This window comes from Octopus sinensis, linkage group LG5 (genome assembly GCF_006345805.1).
Source record: "Octopus sinensis linkage group LG5, ASM634580v1, whole genome shotgun sequence".
In the NCBI taxonomy this organism is placed as follows: Eukaryota; Metazoa; Mollusca; class Cephalopoda; order Octopoda; family Octopodidae; genus Octopus; species Octopus sinensis.
The window spans coordinates 88979991-89004380 of record NC_043001.1 but is presented as its reverse complement, the minus strand read 5'-3'; the positions used below and the strand labels follow the sequence as shown (position 1 = coordinate 89004380).

At 36.8% G+C, this 24390-nt stretch overlaps 3 protein-coding genes across 4 annotated transcripts in view; 1 reads left to right on the top strand and 2 right to left on the bottom strand.

The window, feature by feature from the left end:
• Positions 1 to 24390, top strand: part of LOC115212293 (endochitinase A-like) — a 116852-nt gene that overhangs the window by 58639 nt on the left and 33823 nt on the right. The window contains exon 1 of one of the 2 annotated variants that reach the window (XM_029781138.2): positions 22024 to 22201. The exons of the other annotated variant lie outside the window; for it this stretch is intronic. The gene's annotated coding sequence lies outside the window, so the exon portion shown is untranslated. Of the gene's footprint in view, positions 1 to 22023; positions 22202 to 24390 lie in introns of those variants that run through there. 2 annotated transcript variants of the gene reach the window in all.
• On the bottom strand, positions 4507 to 6823 carry LOC115212035 (pyruvate dehydrogenase [acetyl-transferring]-phosphatase 1, mitochondrial-like). Its single transcript, XM_029780836.2, has one exon. It carries the CDS (start codon positions 6178 to 6180, stop codon positions 4609 to 4611), a length of 1572 nt encoding a protein of 523 aa, XP_029636696.1. The 5' UTR covers positions 6181 to 6823; the 3' UTR covers positions 4507 to 4608.
• Positions 13010 to 19408, bottom strand: LOC115212213. The gene is made up of 3 exons (XM_029781051.1): positions 18814 to 19408; positions 18524 to 18615; positions 13010 to 13114 (listed from the first exon to the last, which is right to left on the bottom strand). The coding sequence occupies exons 1-3, from the start codon at positions 19406 to 19408 to the stop codon at positions 13010 to 13012; spliced, it is 792 nt and encodes a 263-aa protein (XP_029636911.1).

Below are 24390 nucleotides of genomic sequence, written 5' to 3'. Positions count from 1 at the left end.
TGGAAAACAAGCTTCTCAAACACACAATAGTGTCTTCATCTTGGTTATAATAGTCATATTTCAGCTGTTTAGAATTTCAAATCAATTCCATTATTAAATCCAGGGAATAACCTGACATGCTTATGCACCCTTTCTTCTTCGTGGCTTTTCTGTTTTCTTGCATTTTACTCTATATATTGCACTTGCACTTTTGGCCATCATTTCCACCTTTCTTTACTTGAGTTATTGTTACTTTCTGTCCTCTCTTTTACCTTTTTCAGTGAGTTGATCACTGTATCCAATAAGCTCATTATTATTAAAATTCTATATTTTTATCCTATTGGTTGTGTCATTAAAAAGTTTGCTTCCCAACCACATGGTTTTGGGTTCAGACCTACTGTGCAACACTTTAGGCAAATGTCTTCTACTATAGACCTAGGTTGACCAAAACTTTGTGAATTGATTTCATAGACTGAAACTGAAAGAAGCCTACTATATATATATCACATATACATACATGTGTGTGTTTGTCTCTTTGACTTGACATTGCTTGATAGTTGTAAATATCATACAAGCAGTGTTGTTTGTTTTCAATCTCCTATGAAAACATGTCCAACTGTAGAGAAATATTATCTTGCTTGGAAGCAGGTGAGAGTTAGCAACAGGAAGAGCATCCAGCCATAGAAAATTTACCTTAATGAATTCCATCTGACAAAGTTATTTATAGTTTGCTATACAAAAATGATATAAAGAATCATATGAAGACAGCAATGACAAACTAATTGAAAATACACAGAATAAACTTCATCTAGATGTATAAAATATGAGTCATAGTGGTTGAGATCACAGCGTACTCGTCTATTGAGCAGAAAGTCAAATGTTTAAATCTGACATACAGATTACAATGTGTCCTCATGAATATATTAAACTATTAAAAGCTCAGTTAAACTGGCTGTAAATAGGGAGGTAGTTTTAGCTGGCTGCAAATAGACATATGATGTTATGCTATTTAGCTCAAGGTTAAACTTGATCAAGCAGACATATCATTAAAGACATTCCAACCATGACCAGCCCATCTTTTTTTCTAATGTTCAGGGAACCTATGACAACCTTGTGAAATGTGTTTTCTTCATGACAGTAGGGTGTAATTTGTGGGAGATTTACCTGTTATTTCTATCTAGTTGAATGACTACATAGAGGCACCCTTATTGGCCTGACTGCCTGTCTGAAAGAATTGCCCTTGGTCACTCTTTCTTCTTTCATACCTTCATAATGTTCTCTGTTGAATGATCACCCATTTAAGAAAAATCTTGATTGGTCTGACTCAGTGAGGGAGCATCTATGTAATTGTTTGACTGACTAGAACTAATACCTCACCCTCTTAAACAGAAGGAACAATGCCTTGAATGATGTAGTCCTGAATATTCTGTATCTGAACAAAAGAAATGGTCACAGCTTGGATGCCTCTGACTATATACATCACACTTGATGAAAGCTGACTTGGGATGAAATAAAACCTCAGTCTCTTCTCTTGCTTTGGTTCTTCACTGACCTGCTGACTCTTCAAATATACTTGATCTGTTCCTCACTTTTAAACACAACTTTTATTCAGCCACGATCTACTTTGAACCTTTAACATTATTGCCATTTCCTCCCTACACCTACTCACATGAAAACATCCCATAAAAGCCACAGTATGAAGCACATTTGGTAATCTAAGTTAGCCAATTGGACAATTTTATGTAAAATAGTTGTTAATATAGATACTAATTTCCGTTTTATACAAGAGGGAGTCCTTAAAGTCACCCAACCTACTAAATATAGCAGCCAAAAATATCCCTCAAATTCTCCCTTACTGTCTTAAAAAAAAAAAGACAGGAACACATTGGATAATTTAGTCTTCATTCCTTCTGGATCAATAAAATAAGTGTTAGTGATGTAGTGATGTCAACTCAATAGACTATACACCACTTCTTAGAAATCTTCATTCTTTCCTTAAGCCAAAGTTTAAAATCCTAAACACCACCACCAGACTCTAAGGAAATAAGTGGCATTGTGTGTCAGTAGAAATTTTTTCAAAGAAATTAACTTCACAAAATTACATGCCACAAGAAGACAATTATAGGGTTTCAGACAGGAGCATCATTCGAATAGAAAAGAGACCAAGGGTTTTAATCCTAGAATTCACACTAATTTTGTGAAATTTAGAAATAATTTTATTCCGTTTGAATCTGGAATGTGGGCTGAGCATTTAGTCATTTTGGCCTTTACTGCTCAATATCATAGCAGGTAACAGAACAATTCCTGAGATGGGATGGATAAGCCAAGACATCTCACAACTTAGTGGGTTGTTGTAGTACCATTGAAGACTAAAATTTGATGCAGTATTCTTACAATGATTCAATAAGAGCCTACCTTTCTTTCTAAGTGATATCTATGCCTATGTTAGGATTTGAACTTAGCATTGCAAATTAATAAAGCATCTATACAGTATCGGCAACAAAGATGGGTAATAGCAGTGGGGGATACTATGCAGTTTTTTGACAATACCAGCCAAATTTTCACAAATCACACCATCCTGTCTAAAAAATAAGGAAGGACATTGGATAATATAGTCCAGCAGTTCTCAATCAAGGACCATATGACTCTTGGGGGTCCATGTAAAATTTTGTTGTTAAAAATTATGTGCAATAAATTAGTTACACAAAATATTTTAACAATTTTTTGATTTAATTATAACAATTTTAATAGGATTTTTTTAAACATTGAATAGCTATGATGGTCTATTCAATTAAAATTGGAATGCATGGGAGTCCATAGGTAAAAGATAATTGAGAACAACTGAAACAATTCAAGATATACAAAAAGTTGTGATGTCCAAGGCTGGAATGTTATATCATGGTCTGGTAACCAGAAGTAAACAATAACAACAACAGTACTATTGCTGTTTCCAGCTTAGTAGGGGGAACCATCCGAAGGAACCTATTTGCAGTTAAATGAACTGGACCAGTGAAAATTTAAAAAATGCTGACCATGAACACACAGCAGTGATGGTGATAGGATATGAATTGATAACCGATCTGTTAATCAACAGACATCTTATCAATTCAGCCATTTTGTCACTTCTACCACCCATGGACATGCTTATAAAATATTAAAAAAAAAAAGACAAAAAAAAACAGTACAACACCCATGACTATCACAAACTTTTCACTTTCAAAATTGTTAAAGCTTGGAACAAACTATTCACATTGGTTTTTAGTTGTCAAGAAAACTATATCCTTAAAAATTCCATGCTTCCTGAAATTCAGCAGTATTACTGACTGACATACCTATGTCCCCTGTCATCCTTGTCTCTATGACTCTTTTAGCGTTCCGTTTTCTCTCTTGTATTGACCTATTGCTGCTTTCTAACCTCTTTGATCCGGTTCTAATGAATTGTAGTGCACCTGTGCACTGAATACAATAAGCTCATTGAATGCAGAGAGAATTTTTGAGGGTTTGTTTTTTTTTTTCCATTTTTGTGGACAAATTTTGTTTGGGAGAATTTATTGTTAAACCTCGTCACTCGAACAACCTTGGAGGTAAAAGTTATATAGAAAAATAAACTGTTCAACTTGTGGAATAATTAAATAAGTAATAATGAATGATAATAGCAGATATAACAACAACAAAATTATTATAATAATAATACTTTGCATAACATACATTAAATATAACAGTAGAAACATTTCTGCTGACTTGTTCTGACTTTCTGTCTCTGGAATGGTACAATCGTGTTGATGCATGTCTGTGTGAGTGTGTAGCTTGACAGATAGATATATAGGTAGGTAAGTATATAATAAATAGTTAATAAATAGATAGGTAGGCAGAGAAAGAGGTAGGTACGTAGATGGATATTTTCATTCAAATATTGAACATAGAAAACAGTAGTGTGATAAAGACAGATACACTAACAGAGCGGTTGTTACTGTCCAGTTTCGCTTCAGCTTCGGTTGAGTAGAGCATGAGCGAAGTCTTTCCAGCCATGACCATCCTATCTATTTTCAGGAACAGTGTATCTTTGATTATGTTATTCAATGTGTCTTTCCCTCTCCACCACTTTTTAAGGTGGCAGAATATCATTCGGAGGAAAATTTGACAAAAATCGAATAGATTTCTGAGAGGAAGAAGAAATAGAATTATAGGCATAGAAATTATATATATATATATATATATAATATATATATATATATAATATATATATATATATATATATATAGAGAGAGAGAGAGAGAGAGAGAGAGAGAGAGAGAGAGAGAGTGTGTGTGTGTAAGAATGTTTAGAATTAAATTGCAGTATGTAAACAAGAGATTGTTTTGTTGTTCAGAGTCTTAGGTTTACAACAAACGAATAGATGTGTGTAAACGTAACAAGTAAAAAAGCAGAAACAAGGGTTGTATGTACTTACAGAGAGGCAGTCAGACCTCTGTGAAGGAGAAAGCATTTGTTAAAAACAGTTCCTAAATTTCATATTTTTGCTTTTTCTTTTTTAAACATACACACATAAATAAATTTTAAAACAAGAAAGGTAAGAAGTTATACCATGCTTTGTGATTAGTAGAAACAATAATCTAGAGTCATTTATAGTCATTCTGCCGATGTCTGATGAAAATGGTCACGTATATAGTCTGTATCGAAATATATAACAGTAACTGTAATATCATCCCTGTATAGACGTGATATATGAATTGGTAGGGTCAACATAGCAGACACACGACCATGCTCCGGTCCGAGAGCATTACGGATTAGGTGAGTAGCGGCGTTAGAATCCTCAGCTTTATTGGCCAGGCTAGTTTTTCTCTTCAACAAGATTTGATTAATATTCGATAAAGTGATTTCGCTGTAAGGTAATCTGAAGTTAACATGAACTTGTTTCCCTTCCATGTGGCCGGCTATGATTTTTACAACTTTCTCAGGAGTGACCATCTCCCACAGTCCATCTGTTGCCAGCACCAGAAATTTATCCTTTGGAGTGAGGCGTCGACTGATCACTTCAGGCTCGGCTGTCAGATAAGGTGGTGTGTGATAGTGGGCAGGAATTAAATTGTTTCCGTATGGGGTAGAATAAGCCATTGTTTTGACTACATGTTTCAGTTCTCTGGCCGGCCATTTATAACGTACATCTCCAAAGGCTCTTAAGGGGGCTAAGTCGCCCAGTAAGCGACCGTTTCTTATCAAATGAGTTCCTTCGTTCGGATGAGAATTCACTAGTCTTCTACATTCTTGGACATTGTCAGCGTTGTGGTCATGGGACAGTTCTTTGGCTTCCCACTGGTCATCTCCAACATTGACCCCTAAAACAGCTTTGCAATCACCAGTGTTAGCAACATACAAGTTTGTACCGTCCACCATAGCAACGCAAGCACAGGAACCAGAAAAAGCTATCTGCATGGCTTCGAAGTTACTCACATTTTTGGAATAATTCGGTAGTGCTTCTTGTACAATATCCTGATCCAGTCGACAAAATGCACTCAATAAATGATCATCAATCGTGGATTCTTCCTCAATATACAGCGCTAATATCTCATTTGCCAGTTTAACCAAGCTTTTACTATACATCGGAGAAAGTTCTTTGTTCACATAGTCGTGTGGGCCTCGATACCAGTTTAAAATCCCAGTTGAATGGATATCGAGCCCGCGATCCTTCAGTATATGGACAATTTTTTCTATCAAATGTGGGGGTGAAATCATCAAAGCGATATAATAATAGAGCCTTTCACTTATAGCTTGTGCACAAGCACAGCCTGCATGTCCATCGAAAACACCGAACAAAAATTTAGGGCCGCCGATAAACTTGGCATTTCCTCGTCGATCTTCAATAGGATTGTTGGACTGGAGTTGGTTGGATTCGAAATACTTCACCGCTCCCTCATTTACATCGACACTGAGCTCGTTGACACGAAGTATAGAAGTAACTTGCAAGGGAGCGAGACGAGGATTCTCTACACTATCGGGGCCACTAAATACAGGCCTTGATGTGTGATGGATAAATCTCTTTTGATACCTATTACTTTGATAGAGTTTCGAGTAACTAGTAGTGTGACGGCAGTTGCAGGGATTGAAACCATGTCGCAAACAAAATACTGGGCGTAATTTTCTGTCCGAAACTCTGGTACCAAGTTGAGTAAACCAGCTTGGAGGTAACCTTCTCATGTTCATTGCCAAGACAAAATTAACAAAACGTGGATTTCTATCGCGAAGTCAACAAAAGCATTGTTTTAAACAGGTTTTCATCAATGAGAAAGTCACAGAGCATAAGAATTTCCCCAACAAAGATTCTATGTATATGTGCGTGAGAATGTATGTGTGTCCGTTTGTGCGGACGTGCGTATATATGTGTTCATATAGTATGCGTGTATATATTTATGTAGTTATGGTAGATACAATAATATAGGGGGGTCAGATGAATAAGCAAAAATATTAAGACTAGTGAAAACAGTGGTAACACAAGAAGGGCAAACCTAGTTATATATGTTGTAAATGATAGAAGTGTGGCAGTGGTTATTTATAGAGGACATCTATGTTCCACAAGAACCCAACAACCGGTACAAAATGTATTTCAGCCGACCTCCAACAAGGTCTGAAGACAACCTTGTTGCTGTAGCCGTTGTTTCGTATCTCATAGTAGTAGTCGCGCAACATTTCTATTTGCACGGTATTCATTTACTGCGCTGGAAAAATTATTACTACATGCGATGGTATTTTGACTTGTGTCCAACATGCGTTGATTGTTCCCTTTAATCTTGTTAGTTTACAATTCAATAATGTGTACACATATGCAGAAAAACATATAATGCTATGTGAAGAGAAATTAATTTAGAAAGTATATAATATCATGTGATATAACCTTAGTAACTACTCTCTCTTTCTCTCTCTCATATATATATGTGTGTGTGTGTATATATATATGTATGCATACATACATACAGAGAGAGAGAGAGAGAGGAAAGATAGATAGGTGCAATGTACGAAACTCTCCGCCTTGGAGTAACTTTTGAAACTTTTTATCGACTAAAAGTAATAAAAAAGTATATATACTGATGTATTGAATTCTGTACCAGTCTATTTTACCAAATCTACGCACACACACACATGTACATACATATTTAGATAGATATATAAAGATGTATGTGTGTGTGTATATATTTATATTTAGCTTTATTTAAAAAATTTCTTGATTATTTTTCTTCTAATTCTTATATTTGATAGAGCGAACAAATAAATTCGCAACTAAAGGTTGTTAGCTCCACTTTATTGAGAGTGTAATTCTTTTTAACCTTTATCCAGCGTATCGTTTTCCGTGCTTTCACCCTGAACGTGTAAATCACGTATTGCATACATTGGTGAACGTTCTTTTATAAAACCCTAACTTAAAATAGTTTACATAGGCATAAAATCTCAAACGCAAAAATGATGCAAATGAACTAGAATCTAAAGGTTGCTGATTATGTTCGCTAACATCATAATAGCCACTATCTGCTAGAACTAGCAATCAAAAATCCTGTAAATCACACCTTGTCGTCTTCAGAATAGGAAGGACATATTTGATAACATGGTCCCAGATACTGAAAAAAAAAAAGAGTTCATTACGGCTGGAGTACTTTTGATTATATATATTTCTTGGATCAGGGGTGACCCGAAGGTGAGTTGGTGATCGAAGGTTAAGCAATAGTTTATTCAACATAGATTAACATGTCAACGAGCCGAAGGTAAGGTTAGGGTCGAGGAACTAATAGGAGTTTAAGTAGCAACATGCATATTGTGCAAAGCGTCTCACATAATGTCCTAATTGCTACAATGCACTCCAGCACACTGCGTGCCTTAACTGTCGGGCGATGTACAAATATTTAAATTATGCTCCAAATTCCGTATGGATTTTAAAGACGAGTATATAGTTTTGTTTTCTTTGTGTTGAACAGATGTGAGATGAATCTGCTGGACATCTGCTGTTACTTGATACAGATACCAGTCTGTATCAAGTAACATTTCTAAGTAATCTTGACAGGTGAACTAGAACAATGTAAAATTAACTACACTGTCTGAATCAGAGGTTGGCTACAGGTGGACTGCAGTGCCGTCTTAGCATCATCATAGGCTCTCGGGAATATGAGTGCACTGGGACCTATAGTATTTATTTACAGCATACACCGATCAGAATTGGGCTCCTACACCTGTGACCCCCCCCCCCAAGCAACTGCCTAGTATGTCCATGTCTTAAGGCAGCAATGGTAGACTGCGACTCACAAAGAGGTCTTGCAGGTGTTCTCGGAGAATTTTTAAATTCAATGTATTTGTAGGCTACTGAGCAGTTCATAGCTTTCAGTTAGTCGTTTGTCTTACGATTTGTTTGATTTTTACTTAAATAAACATTGGTAGTGATGGAAACGGAAGGAAGGTACACGGGGATATTTTTATGTCAGTTATATGTGTTGTGTGTGTGTAAAATAGTTTGTTTCCAGGATTCTTGGCTGGGAGTTGAAACTTTGGTCTAGATTTTTCTGTAGACTCCTTTTCATTATTCTCAGTGTTGGCACTTGGAGATTTGTGGGAGTCAACTGTCATACTATTGTTTAGCTTAACATCTTGTGTTAAATTTGGTTCAAAGGTGGGGAAACCCAAACACTTTCTTTTGCTCTCCGGCCTGCACCCAGCTTCTTGGTGTCTCTTTCACCTGACACTTTGCTGGAGGAGCATGCTCTCTCTCTCCGAATATTTTAGGACAGTTTCTTTTCCCTTTGAGATGCAGCACGTCTCTCTCCTTCAAGCATGCCTATATTTTCTTTTTGTCTGAAACTTGGCCCAAGATACATGGCTGCTGCTGTTCTTACCACAGACATCCCTTCACCTCTGTAAAACAGTCAACTACTACAGCTGTGTACTGTCTCTAACCCAACGGACTGTGATGGATAAGTCAAATCTAAGTAGTACTTAAATACAGAGGTCCCCCAAAAAACTAACGCTACGGGACCTCTGTATTTAAGTAGTGCCCAAACCTGTAGGAAATAAATTTTTTCCTTCCATTGATTCATTTGATACATATCACACAGTCCCACGAAGTTTAAATAATGTTATTAATATTAATAACTGCTGCATTCATTGCATCTATCAGTAACATGTTTGTTACAGATATATAAATAAATGGTCGAATATTTTACCTTTTACTTGTTTCAGTCATCAGACTATGGCCATGCTGGGGCATTACCTTGAAGAATTTTAGTTGAATGAATCAACCCCAGTGCTTATAATTTTTTTAAAGCCTGGTACTTATTCTATCAGTTCTTTTGCAGAACTGCTAAGCTATGGGGACATAAACACACCAGCATTGGTTACTAAATAGTAAGGGGGAACAAACATAGACACAAGAACACACACATAGATATACATATGTATATATATATATATATATATATATATATATATATCTGTAATATGTGACAATTATTTGGTTGCCATAATAAAATTCTGAGTTTCGAATGTCGGGGCGGAAAACTGCTCTGGCGAATATCTATTGGAAGATCTTAGCCAAGTGTAAGCCTTACACCAATGCCAGTGGAAAGTGCGGTCTTTGTGATATAGAAAGATGGCTCATCTGGAAAAGCAGCTTAGACTCCACTACATGTCTAAATTCAAGAACTGAACTGTTTGGATGATGTCCATATATGGCTAAATATTTGTTACATTTTTGGTCCCCCCAAGATCACAGATAGAACCTACTTTTTATATTGTGTCCATGTCAACCGTCTTACCCATGCATGCATGATAGACAGATGTTAAACAATGATGATGATGTATATGTATCATCATCATCATCATCGTCGTTTAACGTCCGTTCTCCATGCTAGCATGGGTTGGACGGTTCGACCGGGGTTCTGGGAAGCCAGAAGGCTGCACCAGGCTCCAGTCTAATTTGGCAATGTTTCTACAGCTGGATGCCCTTCCTAACGCCAACCACTCCGTGAGTGTAGTGGGTGCTTTTTACGTGCCACCTGCACATATATATATGTATATATATATATATATTTATATTTATATATATACTTAATACTTTACTGCAGTTTTGTTTGCTTGTTACTTACATCCCATTCTGAAGTAACCTACTTTTCCCCCATGAGAAACATCAGTATAGAAGCATTCCCACTAATGTGTAACGACTGGTTTAGTGAAGCGTAATAGATTGTATAGAATGCTGTGATGAGGTCACATTTTACAGTACTGCACAACATTTTATTCATATCATGCTAACCAAACTATGTTGCATGGTGTGGGTTTAATTTTATTTTATTGCATTTATATGGCAGTCACATGTGTAGAGATAAAATACCTGAGCAATTATGGTATGAAACTCCTATTGCATAAGATAAGATCCAGAATACAGGGAAATTGGAAATGTTTGGCAGCCCATGGTCTCAATACAAAATGGCTGAGTGGATACAGTATATAATTCAGCAAAAGGTAACCCATAAAAGTTCACCAACATGCAAAAAAAAAAAAAAATGCAATAATTGATACTGACGTCATAAGAATTTATAAACTTCTAGAAAATGTGAAATTATTCTTTTTTTATGTCAAATTACATATAATAAAAACAGTTTTCCATTAAACAAAGGATTACTCAATATCTTATGTAGAGTACATATATTTTCACAAGAATAGTATTGACAGAAACTTCAACGTTTCAGCATGCATAGCCTTCATTGAGTTCATGTCATTGAAGAAAGCTAATCTGGCTGAAACATCAAAGTTGCTATCAACACTATTCTTGTTAAAGAACAAATGAAGACACACACAATGGCTGTCGACTTGTTAATCAAGTATGACTCTTCTCAACATCAGCACTGACAGATTAATACACAAAGGCATCAAACTAGTGAAAAACCAGGAACACACAAACTCACTGGCAATATTTACATTTTAAATTTAATAAATGGTTAGAAATAGTTGCTTGTTGTGTAACCGAAAATGATCTTTTAGTCCAGCAAGAGATTTACAAAGTCTTACACAAACAACATGATAATGCTTGATTTCACTTTAAAGACTATTGGAAATTGTTGTGACTTTTCATGTGCCTTGTCAGTCCAGATTTACTTCCACAGATCTTATTGCAAATAGCAAGCTAATTCATCAGATTGCAATTGTGAAAAGTTAGTAGAGGGCCTATGTATATACATCCACTTATGATTAACTAGTCCAGCTTGGGTTGCAAATATCACAAGCTAAGAGGGGTCATTGACCAGAAGCAAACCCTGTTTTGCTTCTCTTTTTATCAGTGCATGTTTCTGCATGTTATCTTCAAACAAGGCAGCACTTTCTTGGATTTTTTTCCCTCCATTTTAGTTTGTCCAATACATCACTCTCTCAGTGCTGTCCCTAAAAGGGTTGCTCAGACAACTTATGGAAAGATTGAATCCCAACATTACATTGAGTTAATAAGGAAGCAACTTTATGAAAAGGTCACCTGTGTGCAGGTTGGTGATTAGATTCCACTTTCCCATCGCTTGTGATACAAAGAGACAAAAGAACATGCAAAATTACAAAAAACGTAAAAGGAGAAAATAAAAAAATAAAAAAATAGCAATGAAAATAAAAGAGTGTTGACTCTGATGTTAGAAAGGCCTGTTCAGAATTTAAGCATTGTGCAACTTGCATACTACATTGCAAAGACTTTCTAGTAATTCTGAGTGCTCCAAAGACAAGTTAAAGCTACATACATACATATGTAAAAATAATATAGAATACACAAAAGTATATATATATAAAGGGATATAAAAGAATATATATATATATATATATAATATATATATATATATATATATATAAAAGGCAGTTTGTCTGTCTGTGTGTCTGTCAGGTTGTACCCTCACCCTGACTACGGCTTTCAACCGATTCTGATGAAACTTGACACACACATAGCCCAATGTCATAATTCAAAACTAATGCAGCGAAAAGTTTGAAAAGTTCCCCCAGTTCTGAAAAAATCGATAAATTCGACATGGGGTCGAGAATCTAAGCTTATCATATGCAACACATTTTCCGTTGTAGTTTTTGCAACTTGTAATCGATGTTCACAAACTCATGGTGAAGCTTAATGTTACCCTAAGGAACTTAATTCTGACGTTAATTTTCCATGCAATAACTTACCATCAGAAAAAATCGATAAAATCATGCCATTTTGGGAAATCACATTCAAATTCAAGATGACATATTTTCGACAATATCTTTAACAAAATGGCAGGAATTTTTTTTGAAATTCCCAGCGAGCATCATGTCTGCTCCAAGGAGCTATATGGCCCTTTTGATTCCAATAGGATACGTTATTACTGAAAAAAATCTGTTAATTACATCATATGTGGCACACATAGCACACCGATTTTTCTGCGATAATTTTTGAAAGTTCACATAGATTTTCCTTACACTGATGTTGGACATCAAATTTGCATTAAATGTCAAACTAACGACCTTTTGTCAATGCAGTTAACAAGTATTGGGAGAAATCAACAAAACCATATCACTTTGAGACCGACCATGCGAACCCTACAAAACTGACTTTTGTTATTTACAAAATAACGGTTCAATGAGTATAAAAAGGGGTAAAAAGGTAAAGGGCATTGCTTATCGACAAAGTTTCTTTCATACCTGGGCAATGCCGGGCTATGCTGCTAGTATATATATATATATATGTATATATATTTGTATGTATGTATGTGTGTGTGTGTGTGTGTGTGTGTGTGTATGTAAGTATGCATGTATGTATGTATTTATAAAAAGAAATCCTTTTATACATTTCAGCCCAAAGGTTGTGGCCATGCTGAGGCACTGCAGAATATAAAATCCAGAATATACATACATGTAGATATGCAGTATACTCTGACCATTCTTGGTGGAGCGGATAAAAAATGAAGTGGTGTGTGGGATGAACAAATTAAGAAACCATGTTCTATACATTCATTTGACCTGTTAAAAATAATAGCAAAGCATCCATTACATTACTTTATCTTATCAACAGGACCTGAGAAATGAGGTGGGGGCAGGCAGTCAATACATCTATCAAAGATCCAGAGAGCCAAGCGGGGATCTGTAAATATTTGGGACCTCTCTAAAAAAAAAGAATAAAATAAAATAAAAATAAACCTAAAGTCCTTTAGAATTTTGAGAGAACCCGGCCCTGATGGTAGTGGGGAGGCAAAAGCATTCTTGTTTTGTCTCACAAAATTTCTCTCAGAAACTGTAAACCAACATTGAATAATAATCCTTTCTACCAAAGGCAGAAGACCTGTAATTTTGGGGAAGGGGATCAATCAATTATATCAACCCCAGTGTTTCACTGGTACTTAATTTATTGAACCTGAAAGGACAGAAAGCAAAGTCGGCAGAATTTGAACTCAGAATGTAAAGATGAACGAAATGCCTCTAAGCATTCTGCCAGTTCACCGCCTTAATGTTGAATAATAATGTCATCTTATATATTCTGTGTCAGTGAGAAAAGAAGTCTTCAGGATGGCTGTGGTTGGAACAACCTCTGTTAATAGTTCTAACCTTTTGCTAAACAACATGGTAAAAGCATAGTGTGAGATCAGGATCTTCTCCCTCACTATCATCATCACCCCAGTGGATGAGAAAATCATGTGACTGGTACTAAAAGTTTGACCTTCCTAGCATATGTTATTGCTTAGCTCCAGGTCAGCTCTGAACGAGCAAACCCAAATCAAACAACTAAAGGCATTACAGCTGTGACCATGCTGTCATTTCTCTTCTATGCTTTCTGTTTTTAGACAGTGTGTTTAAGCCCTACATAAGCCAGTGTCTCCTTTCCATTCAAGAGAAAACAAAAAGGTTGGCAGTGGTTTGAGAGAGATTTGGCTACTATTTCTTGTGAGACAAATGACCCCACGGAGGCTTTCTCATTGGCTTGTTATGCTATAGTTCAACTAGTTAGTGACATCATTATATTCACCATCACCGTACCCATCATCATTCGTCGTCGTCGTTGTCATCATCATCAGTAACAGTAGCATCACTGACACATCTTCATGCTAATTTCTTTATTATAATCTTTTGTTTAGAGGACACATGATTGCAGGATGTGTGTATTTAAATAAATATTAATAAATTTATTGGGAAGCTGGGCAGTGCCCATATTTTATACAGACAATCCTAGCTTTACAAAGACTGATGCTGTAAATGTTCCACTTGAACAGAATGTACGTCGGTATTATGTAAGCAGAACATGAGAAAAGAGAGAAGCAGAAGTCAGAATTCTTGTGACACAGTAAAATCTGCTGCAAATAACCCAGGTAAACAATCTGTATGCTAATCCTGCCGCCCATATGGTGAGCGTGTGTATGTGTGTGAGAGAATACAGTTCTAAAGTCGTGTGTTGAATAATTGATTACGTCATTCGTGGATATCTTTGTTACAAATGTCGAGTTTACAGGGTGATTTCAGATGCCTCTTGACATTTCTAGCTCTTTATAATTGGACTCTCATTAAGAGATACGAGGTAGTGATAGTGACAGGGAAGAAGCGTGTTTAGTTGATAAAACAGTTATAACTTTGGTATACAAGAGTTATGTCCCTTGTACGCATAAACTAAATTATCAGGGTCTACGAAACCTGTACTGTGTTACAGTCTACTGGTAAATTGTAGGAACGGTTGATCACCAAATTGTCTGACAATACATACAAACTACATACTTCTGTCCCTCTGCATTGTAGTTTCTAGTCTAAACATAGCCCATAAAATAAATTGTGCGGTAGCCCTAGCACGCTGCCCAGTTTAAATTCCGACTTGGTTCTTTGGTACCTTAAGTAGAATTTACGATTTTGTAATCATTCGATGTAGATACCTTGATCCCTTTCTGTTTATGTTTTCCTGCAAATGTTTAGGATGAACATCAACCAATCTGAGTAGGTCTACTGCAGGTCGAATCGACTGCAACTCCATTTCAACAAATTTGTGTTCTTATTTGGTGGTTATTCATTTATAATGGGCATGAAGGTTATAATTGTTTTGTAGTTTCAAGAAGCTGGAACGGGTCGCCGATTTGTGACATCCGTGCGAAGTGAGGTGATGAGAATGGCCCCTTAGTACATCACACGGTCGATGCAATAAATATAAATAGAACAATGCATATACGCGCCAGAAGGAAATAAGAGACACAACCGGGTAGAATGTTTAAGAGAAGATTTATTGATAGGTTAACGTGTGTGATTGTGTGTGCGTCATATATACAGAATAATGGACAGGCCGTCATAAGAATAAGATGTATGCGTATGTATGTAGGCATAGATATATGCACGTTAAGAACATACATGGATGGCGAAGAAGAAGAGACAGTGAAAGAGTCTATAGCCATCGAAGTGAGGAGTAAGTTCATAGACATAAGAATGATAAATACCAGTTCGTAGTCAATTGTACACGACAGTTGAAATACTGTATCAAGAAGTTGCGACGATGATGCAGAGCTGGTTGCGGTACATGTCGTACGTGAAGTTGTGGCTGTGATGCTGCTGCCTGGGTCACTTGGTACAGGAGTTCTCGCAGGTTGTATACTCGCTGTTGATCCGTGGTGAAGTAGTTCACGAACAGTGCAGTGTTGTAACCTGGGCGACTACGTAGAGAGATGTTGACGTTAGGACGAATGGTGGCGACGGAGATGGAGGTCGCCGTATGGCTTCCACCATACTGTGGCTTCTTATTTCTTTGTCCTCGGGGCTATCCTTTTGACGGATCACAGTGTCCTAGCGACAACATTGTCTCATCGGCAGATAACACCGTGATGACATTTTTGGACAACTGCTTATGATGTGGGTGATATCGTCGGTGTTAACTTCACACATTTGCGTCGGTTGTCACATTTTACTGCTTTTCCTGTGTAGCGTAGCTGATATACTCACTGTTTGAGAGATATATTAGAAATGATCTCGTGTTAGATAGCAACCATCTTCAGCTATTTTGACCCTATTGTGTACACTGCTCTGATTGGTTGACAGTGGCGCAGTTTCTCTCTTGACTTATTTCGCGCCAGTGTGTAATCCAACCAATCATGGCCTTCGGATAAGGTCCCATGACACAGTCTTTTTTGGAGTTTCACTGGAGTCCACCTCAGGTTATAAAAAGGCCCCAGCATTCACGATTTCTCGTCTTAGGTTCCAGTCCTTCTCAGGACTAACCTCTGGCCAAAGAGCGACTCAACCATGTTCCAGCATACCGCCTTTGGTTCTAGTCCTTTTCAGGGCTAACCTCTGACCATAGAGCACCTCAGCCAGTTCCTACTTCAGCCGCGACGAGACAACATACAGCAACTCAACGACGCCTGTCTTCACCACCGTCGTTTTCATCTCGACGACGCCTGTCTCTGCCGGTGCCATCACCATCGTCGTCCTTCAACTTCACGTCGTCTACATCTCCGTCGCCTTCATCTCCAGCAACACCAACTCGCTCAGGTTTAGCTTACACGCTGTTGTGATATTCACACAGCATAGCACTACCGGCGAGATTTTTTGTGCCAAGTAACCTGGCACAGCATTGAAGCCCCAATCGCTACACGTTGTGACCCCCAGCATCCGGTTACAGAACTATTACAATTGTGTAACCTTACTACGAACTGGTAAATTAACTCCAACTTGTCTAAAATATCCTGAGAGACTCGTTCTATGCTCCGTACTGTATTGTCTCACATACGCATACACCTTGATTGTACTTCTGTCGAACACACAAACACAAACACTTGTTGCACGCACCGTTGTCCTTACAACGGACACACAGACACACATATGCACGCACCCAGATGCTACACTTTGCTAGCACTCACAAACGCACTTATTGTACACATCTGTAAATAAAGTCTTCTTTCTCTCAAACAGTATACCGGTTGTCGTCCTCATTATTCCTTTTGGCACTTATTCCTTTATACCATGTATTGTGGCTATCTTCTTTTGTGGGACGACCGCGCGGCGTTTAAAAAGGAGACCTTTCTGTCACCAGCTCCTTACGTACGGTCGTTTTCACTACACCTGCATATCTCTCCCTTTTGTGTATCAGGTATTTGGTTGATATTTCCTGTTGTCAGATTGTATGTATGTATGTATGTATGTACGTATGTATGTATTTCATTTGATAAAATGTATAAGACAATGTTTTATCTGTATCCTTTATTTGAGCCAGCAGACTGCATTTGAGTGAAAATTGGTTTGTATATCTAGCAGCTCGAGTGGCCAAATTGAACTCGTCTCAATGACTCGACTACATGTATGTGTAAGTAGGAAAGAGCATGAAAATAAAGAGAATTCTTTAGGTAGCATAAAATACAAGAGCAAGGGAAGTAACTCTAAGAGTTGTTTCCCTTACATGAATATTTTCATTAAAAGCGTAAGATTGAGACCCATAAAATGAGTGAAGATGCAGCTGCCAATTTGGCAAATATCTTTTTCAATTTCTGCTTTTATTTTTTCAGAGCAAATAAGATAGACACCAATCAAATATAGAGGTTGATTTGATCTATAAGAATATAAAACTTTGTGTCTATTTTACACCCCAAATTGTAGTGATACCTCGGGAAACAGCAGTCTAAAGTACTTCCCATTCTAAATAATTACTCTCAGCTTGTGATATCTTGATGTGTTGGAATCCATACATATTAGATGTAGGTATGCCAACATGTTACTGTCTTAAGCAGAGCTATGTGGAACTGTGTGTGAAAAGATCTAATATTACTTTCTACTGCAGCCATAAAGCCTGGAATGTTGCGGGAGAGGGGCAAGTCGACATGAACCGATGTAAGGGAGATAACATTGCTCCACCCATAGGCTTGCCAATGTAATCTCGTTCTGGATATTTTTTGTTTACAAAACTAACTGACCAGCACGCTACTCATAGAGCTAAGCGTTTTATAGGCACCAAACCAATGGTCACTCTCTGACCGGTTATTACAAACAACCTTCTTTATATATATATATACCTTAATATAAATATATATAGGGATGGTATTGATAAAATACCCCCACGAGTGGCAAGCGAATTATCAGCCGTACAGGCAAATTACTAAAATATATACATACAATATTAGATATATACATATATACACAAGAGCACTAGAGGAGCACCTACATCGCTAAAAAAATAGGGGTCAAAATTACTTCTGTACCACCGAATAGTCACAAAACTATTACAGACATGACAGGAAAAAATATCAGTGAACAATAATAACGTCTTACCTCTACTGGGTCAGAACAAATAAATACTGATCAACTTGGTACCGGTTTCGAAATTTAGCGCCAAATAGATGCCTGATTTCTCATCTGCCAAACTCTATACATATGTACATAGGAGGGGTGTATGAAAAGTCTTGAACCTCAAAAAATCACAACATGGTACGAAACTTCTGATGATGTATTTTTCAACATAGTCCCCCTGGATGGCTGAACACTTTCGCCAGCGATGCTGAAGCGCCATTATCCAGGCACAGAAGAACTCTTTTGTTTGAGACTCCAAGAAACTACCTACAGCATCTATGATGTCATTGTCACTGGCAAAATGGTGAACAGCCAGGGCTTTTTTCATTTTTGGGAAAATATGAAAGTCAGAGGGAGCTAAGTCTGGCGAATAAGGCAGATGGGGAACAAGTTCATATCCACAATCACAAATTATTGCCATGGCAACCACTGAGGTGTGGGCTGGAGCATTGTCGTGATGAAAAAAGACTCCTCTGGTGAGCATTCCCGACTTTTTTTCTTTGATTGCTTGTCGGAGGTGTTTCAGTAGCTGAGAATAATGCAGCCCTGTCACAGTGTGACCCTTTTCAAGGTAATCGATCAGCAAGACAACTTGAGAATTCAAAAAAACCAATGCCATGACCTTGCTAGCTGAAGAATTGACCCTGGCCTTCTTTGGGGTAGGAGAAGATGCATGCTTCCACTGCTTTGATTGTTCTTTGGCTTCAGGCTGGTAGTGATGAACCCAACTTTCGTCCATAGTAATGAAACGAGCAAGAAAATTCACTTCATCGGTTTCAAACAGTTCCAGATTGCTTGTGGACAAAATGCACCTGGTGCGTTTCTGTTCAGGGGTCAAAAGGCGAGGGATCCGCCTTGCAAAAACCTTTGAGAACCCAAGTTCTTTTGTTACAATGTTGTCTGCTCTTTCAGTTGAGATGCCCAGTGTCTCGGCTATCTGAGGACATGATATTCGACGATCTTGCATTATCATACCAAGAGCTGGGTCAGGGGTGTCCTTGGTGGTTGCAGTTGGAGGTCTCCCTAGTCTTGGATAATCTATTACACTCTCCCTGCCATGCTTGAATTCATTTACCCAGCGTTTCTCTGTTGCATATGAAGGAGCATTGTCTGTTAAGGTTCTTACCATATCTTCATGGATTTCTGATGGAGTCATGCCTTTCAAATGAAGGTACTTTATGACAGCAAGATACTCAGTTTTCTCCATTTTCCTTGTAAATTCGAAGCTTGTTTATTCAAAAATCTGCAACAAAAAAAAATTAAAGTATCAGAATAATGAAAGTGAGCAAGAATACCTTGAAAAGACTGTACTTACTAGAAAAAATTGTTTCAGCTATATAGCAGCCCCGTTTCTAGGTTAGGCCCAAAACTTTTCATACACCCCTGTATGAATATGTATATATTTTATATCTATCTATCTAAAATTCTTGCTTCAATTGATTTTTGACTTCACGCTAAGAATCAAGAGGCATCATCAGTAGTATGTATGTATGTATGTATATACATATGTATGTGTCTTAGAATGTGTCTATATAAATGTACAAATATATGTATGTTGGTGACAGTATTTATATATATGTGTGTGTGCGTTCATGTTAAAATCTGGGTGATTGGTTATTTCCCTTGGCTGTTAAAATGAAATAATTAGATATATATATATATATATATATAAGGATCCCTTCCAGGGGCCGTATTATCGATTTTTTTTTTCAACAATCTGAGTATGGTATGAGGTTTCCAGACATGAGTTCTACTTGTGTGTCAAGTTTCATCAAAATCGATAAAATAATGTAGGAGGAGTTAGCTAACAACTCCACAGACAGAATTTCCCACATATGTAGTAGATTGTTCAAAACAGCTTGATTTGGACTCTGTGCTACTTCAAGTTTTGAAGACCCTAACTGAACCTCTCATCAGGCTGGTTAGAATTCAAATTCTGACTAACCTGACGTGAAGTAGCATAGAATCTGAATCAAACTATTTTGAACAATACATGTAACTCCCAATAAATGTGTTGCGTGCCCTTTCTTTCATTTGTCTACTCATATATATATATATATAAGGATAAGATCGTTATTTAAATGCCGATGAACATTTAATGTGGTTTTAGAGTCAAGTTTTGGCTGCTATTTCCGGCATGGTGGTATCTCTTAGATACCCTAAATTGTAATTTTAATAATTTTAATATATATATTATATATATATATATATATATATATATATATATATATATATATATATATATCTTCTTCATATATATCATAAATAAATAATTAATTAATTAATTAAGGATAAAACTATTTAAGGATTCTATCAAGTGGCTAGCATGTTAACTCCATCCAGGGAAATATTATACTGATATAGAATTATATAGATAGAATTATAGCACAAGGGTAGAGCTTTTAACATCTATTTCAAGCATGTTGATGTGTGTCTACACATACCTTTGAGTTATAATTATATCTATATAATTATATATCAGTACACACACACACACACACAACACACACACACACATATATATATATATATATATTATATATATATATATATATATATATATAATTTTCCTGCTATTTCAACATGAGGATATCCCCAAAGGACCAAGGACCTTCTGCATGTTCATTCAATCTGCTGGAAATAACAATTAAAACTTCTCTCAATTCCCATTCTAGCAACTTAAAAAAGAAAATAGCATAAGAACATATTAGGGAACATCAAATAAAATCAAAATATATCCAAAATTATCTCCCATATTTGCTGGAAGACTCAAAATGATATAATCAATAACTTAAATTTTTTTATCATTGCATTGTTTTTCCTGTGCTTGATTTTTGATGATCTGTACATTAAATATGTTAAAATCAACTTAACTATAATGTCTTTAATCCGTATGGCATCAGTGAGTAATTTATTCTCTGAATATTTTCTTTTTCTACATCTACAAGCATACATTCTTGTACATTTACTTAATAATAATCACATCTTTACTTCAGTAATCAATATGGTAAAGCTTATATTTTGCTGAGGATATCTAATAAGACTGGAATATTGCTGGAGTTATCTCCCTTAGTGGCTTTCTTCCCCAGCATAATTTTTTTCCTGATTAGTGTTTTGATTATCCCTACCTTAAATATCTAAATAAAGTTAGTCCCTGATGCACCTAAACAAATGAAATGGTCAGAATTGGGTTACCTTTGATAATGAGTTTGCTCAATGAGTGTTGACTTATGGTTAAACAATAACACCAACTAAAACAACAAATAAAACTAATTGCAGCATTATATACATGTCTACATGTTATGTAATAATATTAATAGACATTATAAAATGATATAAATATACCATTGCATCATTCATTATTATTTTGCCACCATTACCTACTTTCACAGCCATCACCACCATCACCACCACCACCGCCACCACCACTGCTGCCACCGTCACCACCTTCACCACCACCACCAACACCACTGCTGCCACCGTCACCACCTTCACCACTAAAAACCACCACCACCACCACTGCTGCTACCGTCACCACCACCACCCCACCACCACCGCCGCCGCCACCACTGCTGCCACCGTTACCACCACCACCACCACTGCTGTCACCGTCACCACCATTGCTACAATGATATGGTAAGCACCACTGCAAATAATACATCCACAATCACTACAGCCAACACAACTATAAACACTACAACCACCACTGCCATCACCACAACGACTACGACTACAACCACCGCCACACCACCACTGCCACACCACCACTGCCACACCACCACTGCCACCGCCACCACCACCACGAAACATTGATCCTCCTCAATGCAACAGCTGTTTCATTTGGTCAGCTATACTGATCAGCTCCACGTATCAATCACATAGCTACTACTGTTAGTCAGTCTGTTTGTCTGTGTGACTAAGACATCACCAGAGCTGTTTTGTCTGTCTTGTGAGTAGAACTTGCTTTCTCTCTCTCTCTCTCTTTCTCTGTTTCTTTCTCAGAGATACATTTGTTTATCAAACCCCATCATCTTTCTGTAAATCAAGGGGCCGTATTGTCCATTGAACCTTTCTCTTGTTAACATACTTGATTGTGAATCTGAGTGATATTTAGCTGCTATTTCAAGCAGGTGCAGAGACTATAGGGCTCTGTCTTTATTTTGTGTTCATGGAGTCATCGTCTTTGCTTTTGTTGTTTGTGTTATTATTTCTATAGTTGTTGTTGTTGCTGCTGTTGTTCTCTACTTCCTTTCAGTTTTAACTGATATGTACAAAAACAATGAAAATGTAAGAAAAATTTGTTTGGATATTTTTTGACTGTAAATGACTCTCCACTCAGTTGCAAACTTTTAATGAATTGTCAAGAATGAAATTCCTTACATCTCTCTCTCTCTCTCTCTCTCCCTATATATATATATATATATAATATATATATATATATATATATATATATATATATATAATTTTAGTCCAAAAGGGAAACAAAACAACAACAACAACAGGAACAATTACAGTATTATTATTAATAGGCGCTCAGGAGATGGAAGCAGGATATATATATATATATCTGTAGCTATGCATTAGTCAATCTGTTTATCTATATCATCATCATCATCATCATTTAATGTCCATTTAAATGATGCTGCTCCAGTTGCTGCTGCTAATGATATAGATAAATAGATCTCTCTATATTTTTATGGACACACACACACGCATACACACACACATTCACGCACACACATATACATACAAATACATATATGCATATATATATATGATGATGATGATATATATATATATATATATGTTAGAAGAAATGAGGTACTCAGAAAATTGGATGGTTTATATTTACAGATCATCTGTAAATATAAACCATCCGATTTTCTGAGTACCTCATTTCTTCTAATGTAAAATACCTGTATATCATCTCCAAACCTTTCAATATATATATATATATATATGTATATATATATATACATGTTTATATACATGCATGTATATATATATATATAGGTGCAGGAGTGACTGTGTGGTAAGTAGCTTGCTTACCAACCACTTGGTTCTGGGTGCCCACTGTGTGGCACCTTCTGCAAATGTCTTCTACTATATCCTCAGGCCAACCAAAGCCTTGTGAGTGGATTTGGTAGACGGAAACTGAAAGAAGGCTGTCATATAAGTGTGCGTGTGTGTGTGTGTCTGTGTGTGTGTGTGTCTGTGTGTGTGTGTGTGTGTGTGTGTGTGTGTGTGTGTGTGTGGTGTATGTGTGTGTGTGTGTGTATGTATGTCTGTGTTTGTGTTCCCACCATCGCTTAACAACTGATGCTAGTGTGTTTAAGTACCTGTAACTTAGCAGTTTGGCAAAAGAGACCAATTGAATAAGTACTAAGTTTACAAAGAATGAGTCCTGTGTTCGATTTGTTTGACTAAAGGCGGTGCTCCTGCATGGCCACAATCAAATGACTGAAACAAATAAAAGACTAAAAGAATACATATACGAACACACACACACACACACACACACATCATGTCATCACTATATTCAACTTACCTCCACTTGTTCAATTTTCCATGCTTGCATGGGTCAGATAAAATTTGCTAAGACAAATTTTCTACATCCAGACTAGATGCCCTTCCTGCATCTGAATAAGGTAGCATTTCCCCCCAAGAACAGACATGCTTTTTACAGAAAACTGGAAACAAGGAACACTGCCTGCATGATGGTGATACTCATTTATGACTTTCACCTGAGGTCAATGTAAAGAGACAGTAATTGACACACACACACATGCACACACACATACATATACACACACATACACATGCATACACAGAAATATATATATGAATATATATATATATTTACATAAATAGATATATATAAGTGCATGTGTGTGTGTGTATGGCTGTGTGGAAAGAAGTTTGCTTCCCAACTACATGGTTGCTGGTTCAGTCCCACTGGATGGCACCTTCAACAAGTGTTTTCTATTATAGTCTCAGGCTGACCAAAGCCTTGGAAGTTGATTTGGTAGATGAAAACTGAAAGAAGCCCATCGTGTATATATATAAGTATTAGGTGTATTATGAGAATTTATAGAACACATTCCTATATAAACTCAACAAAAAATTAATGATGGAGAA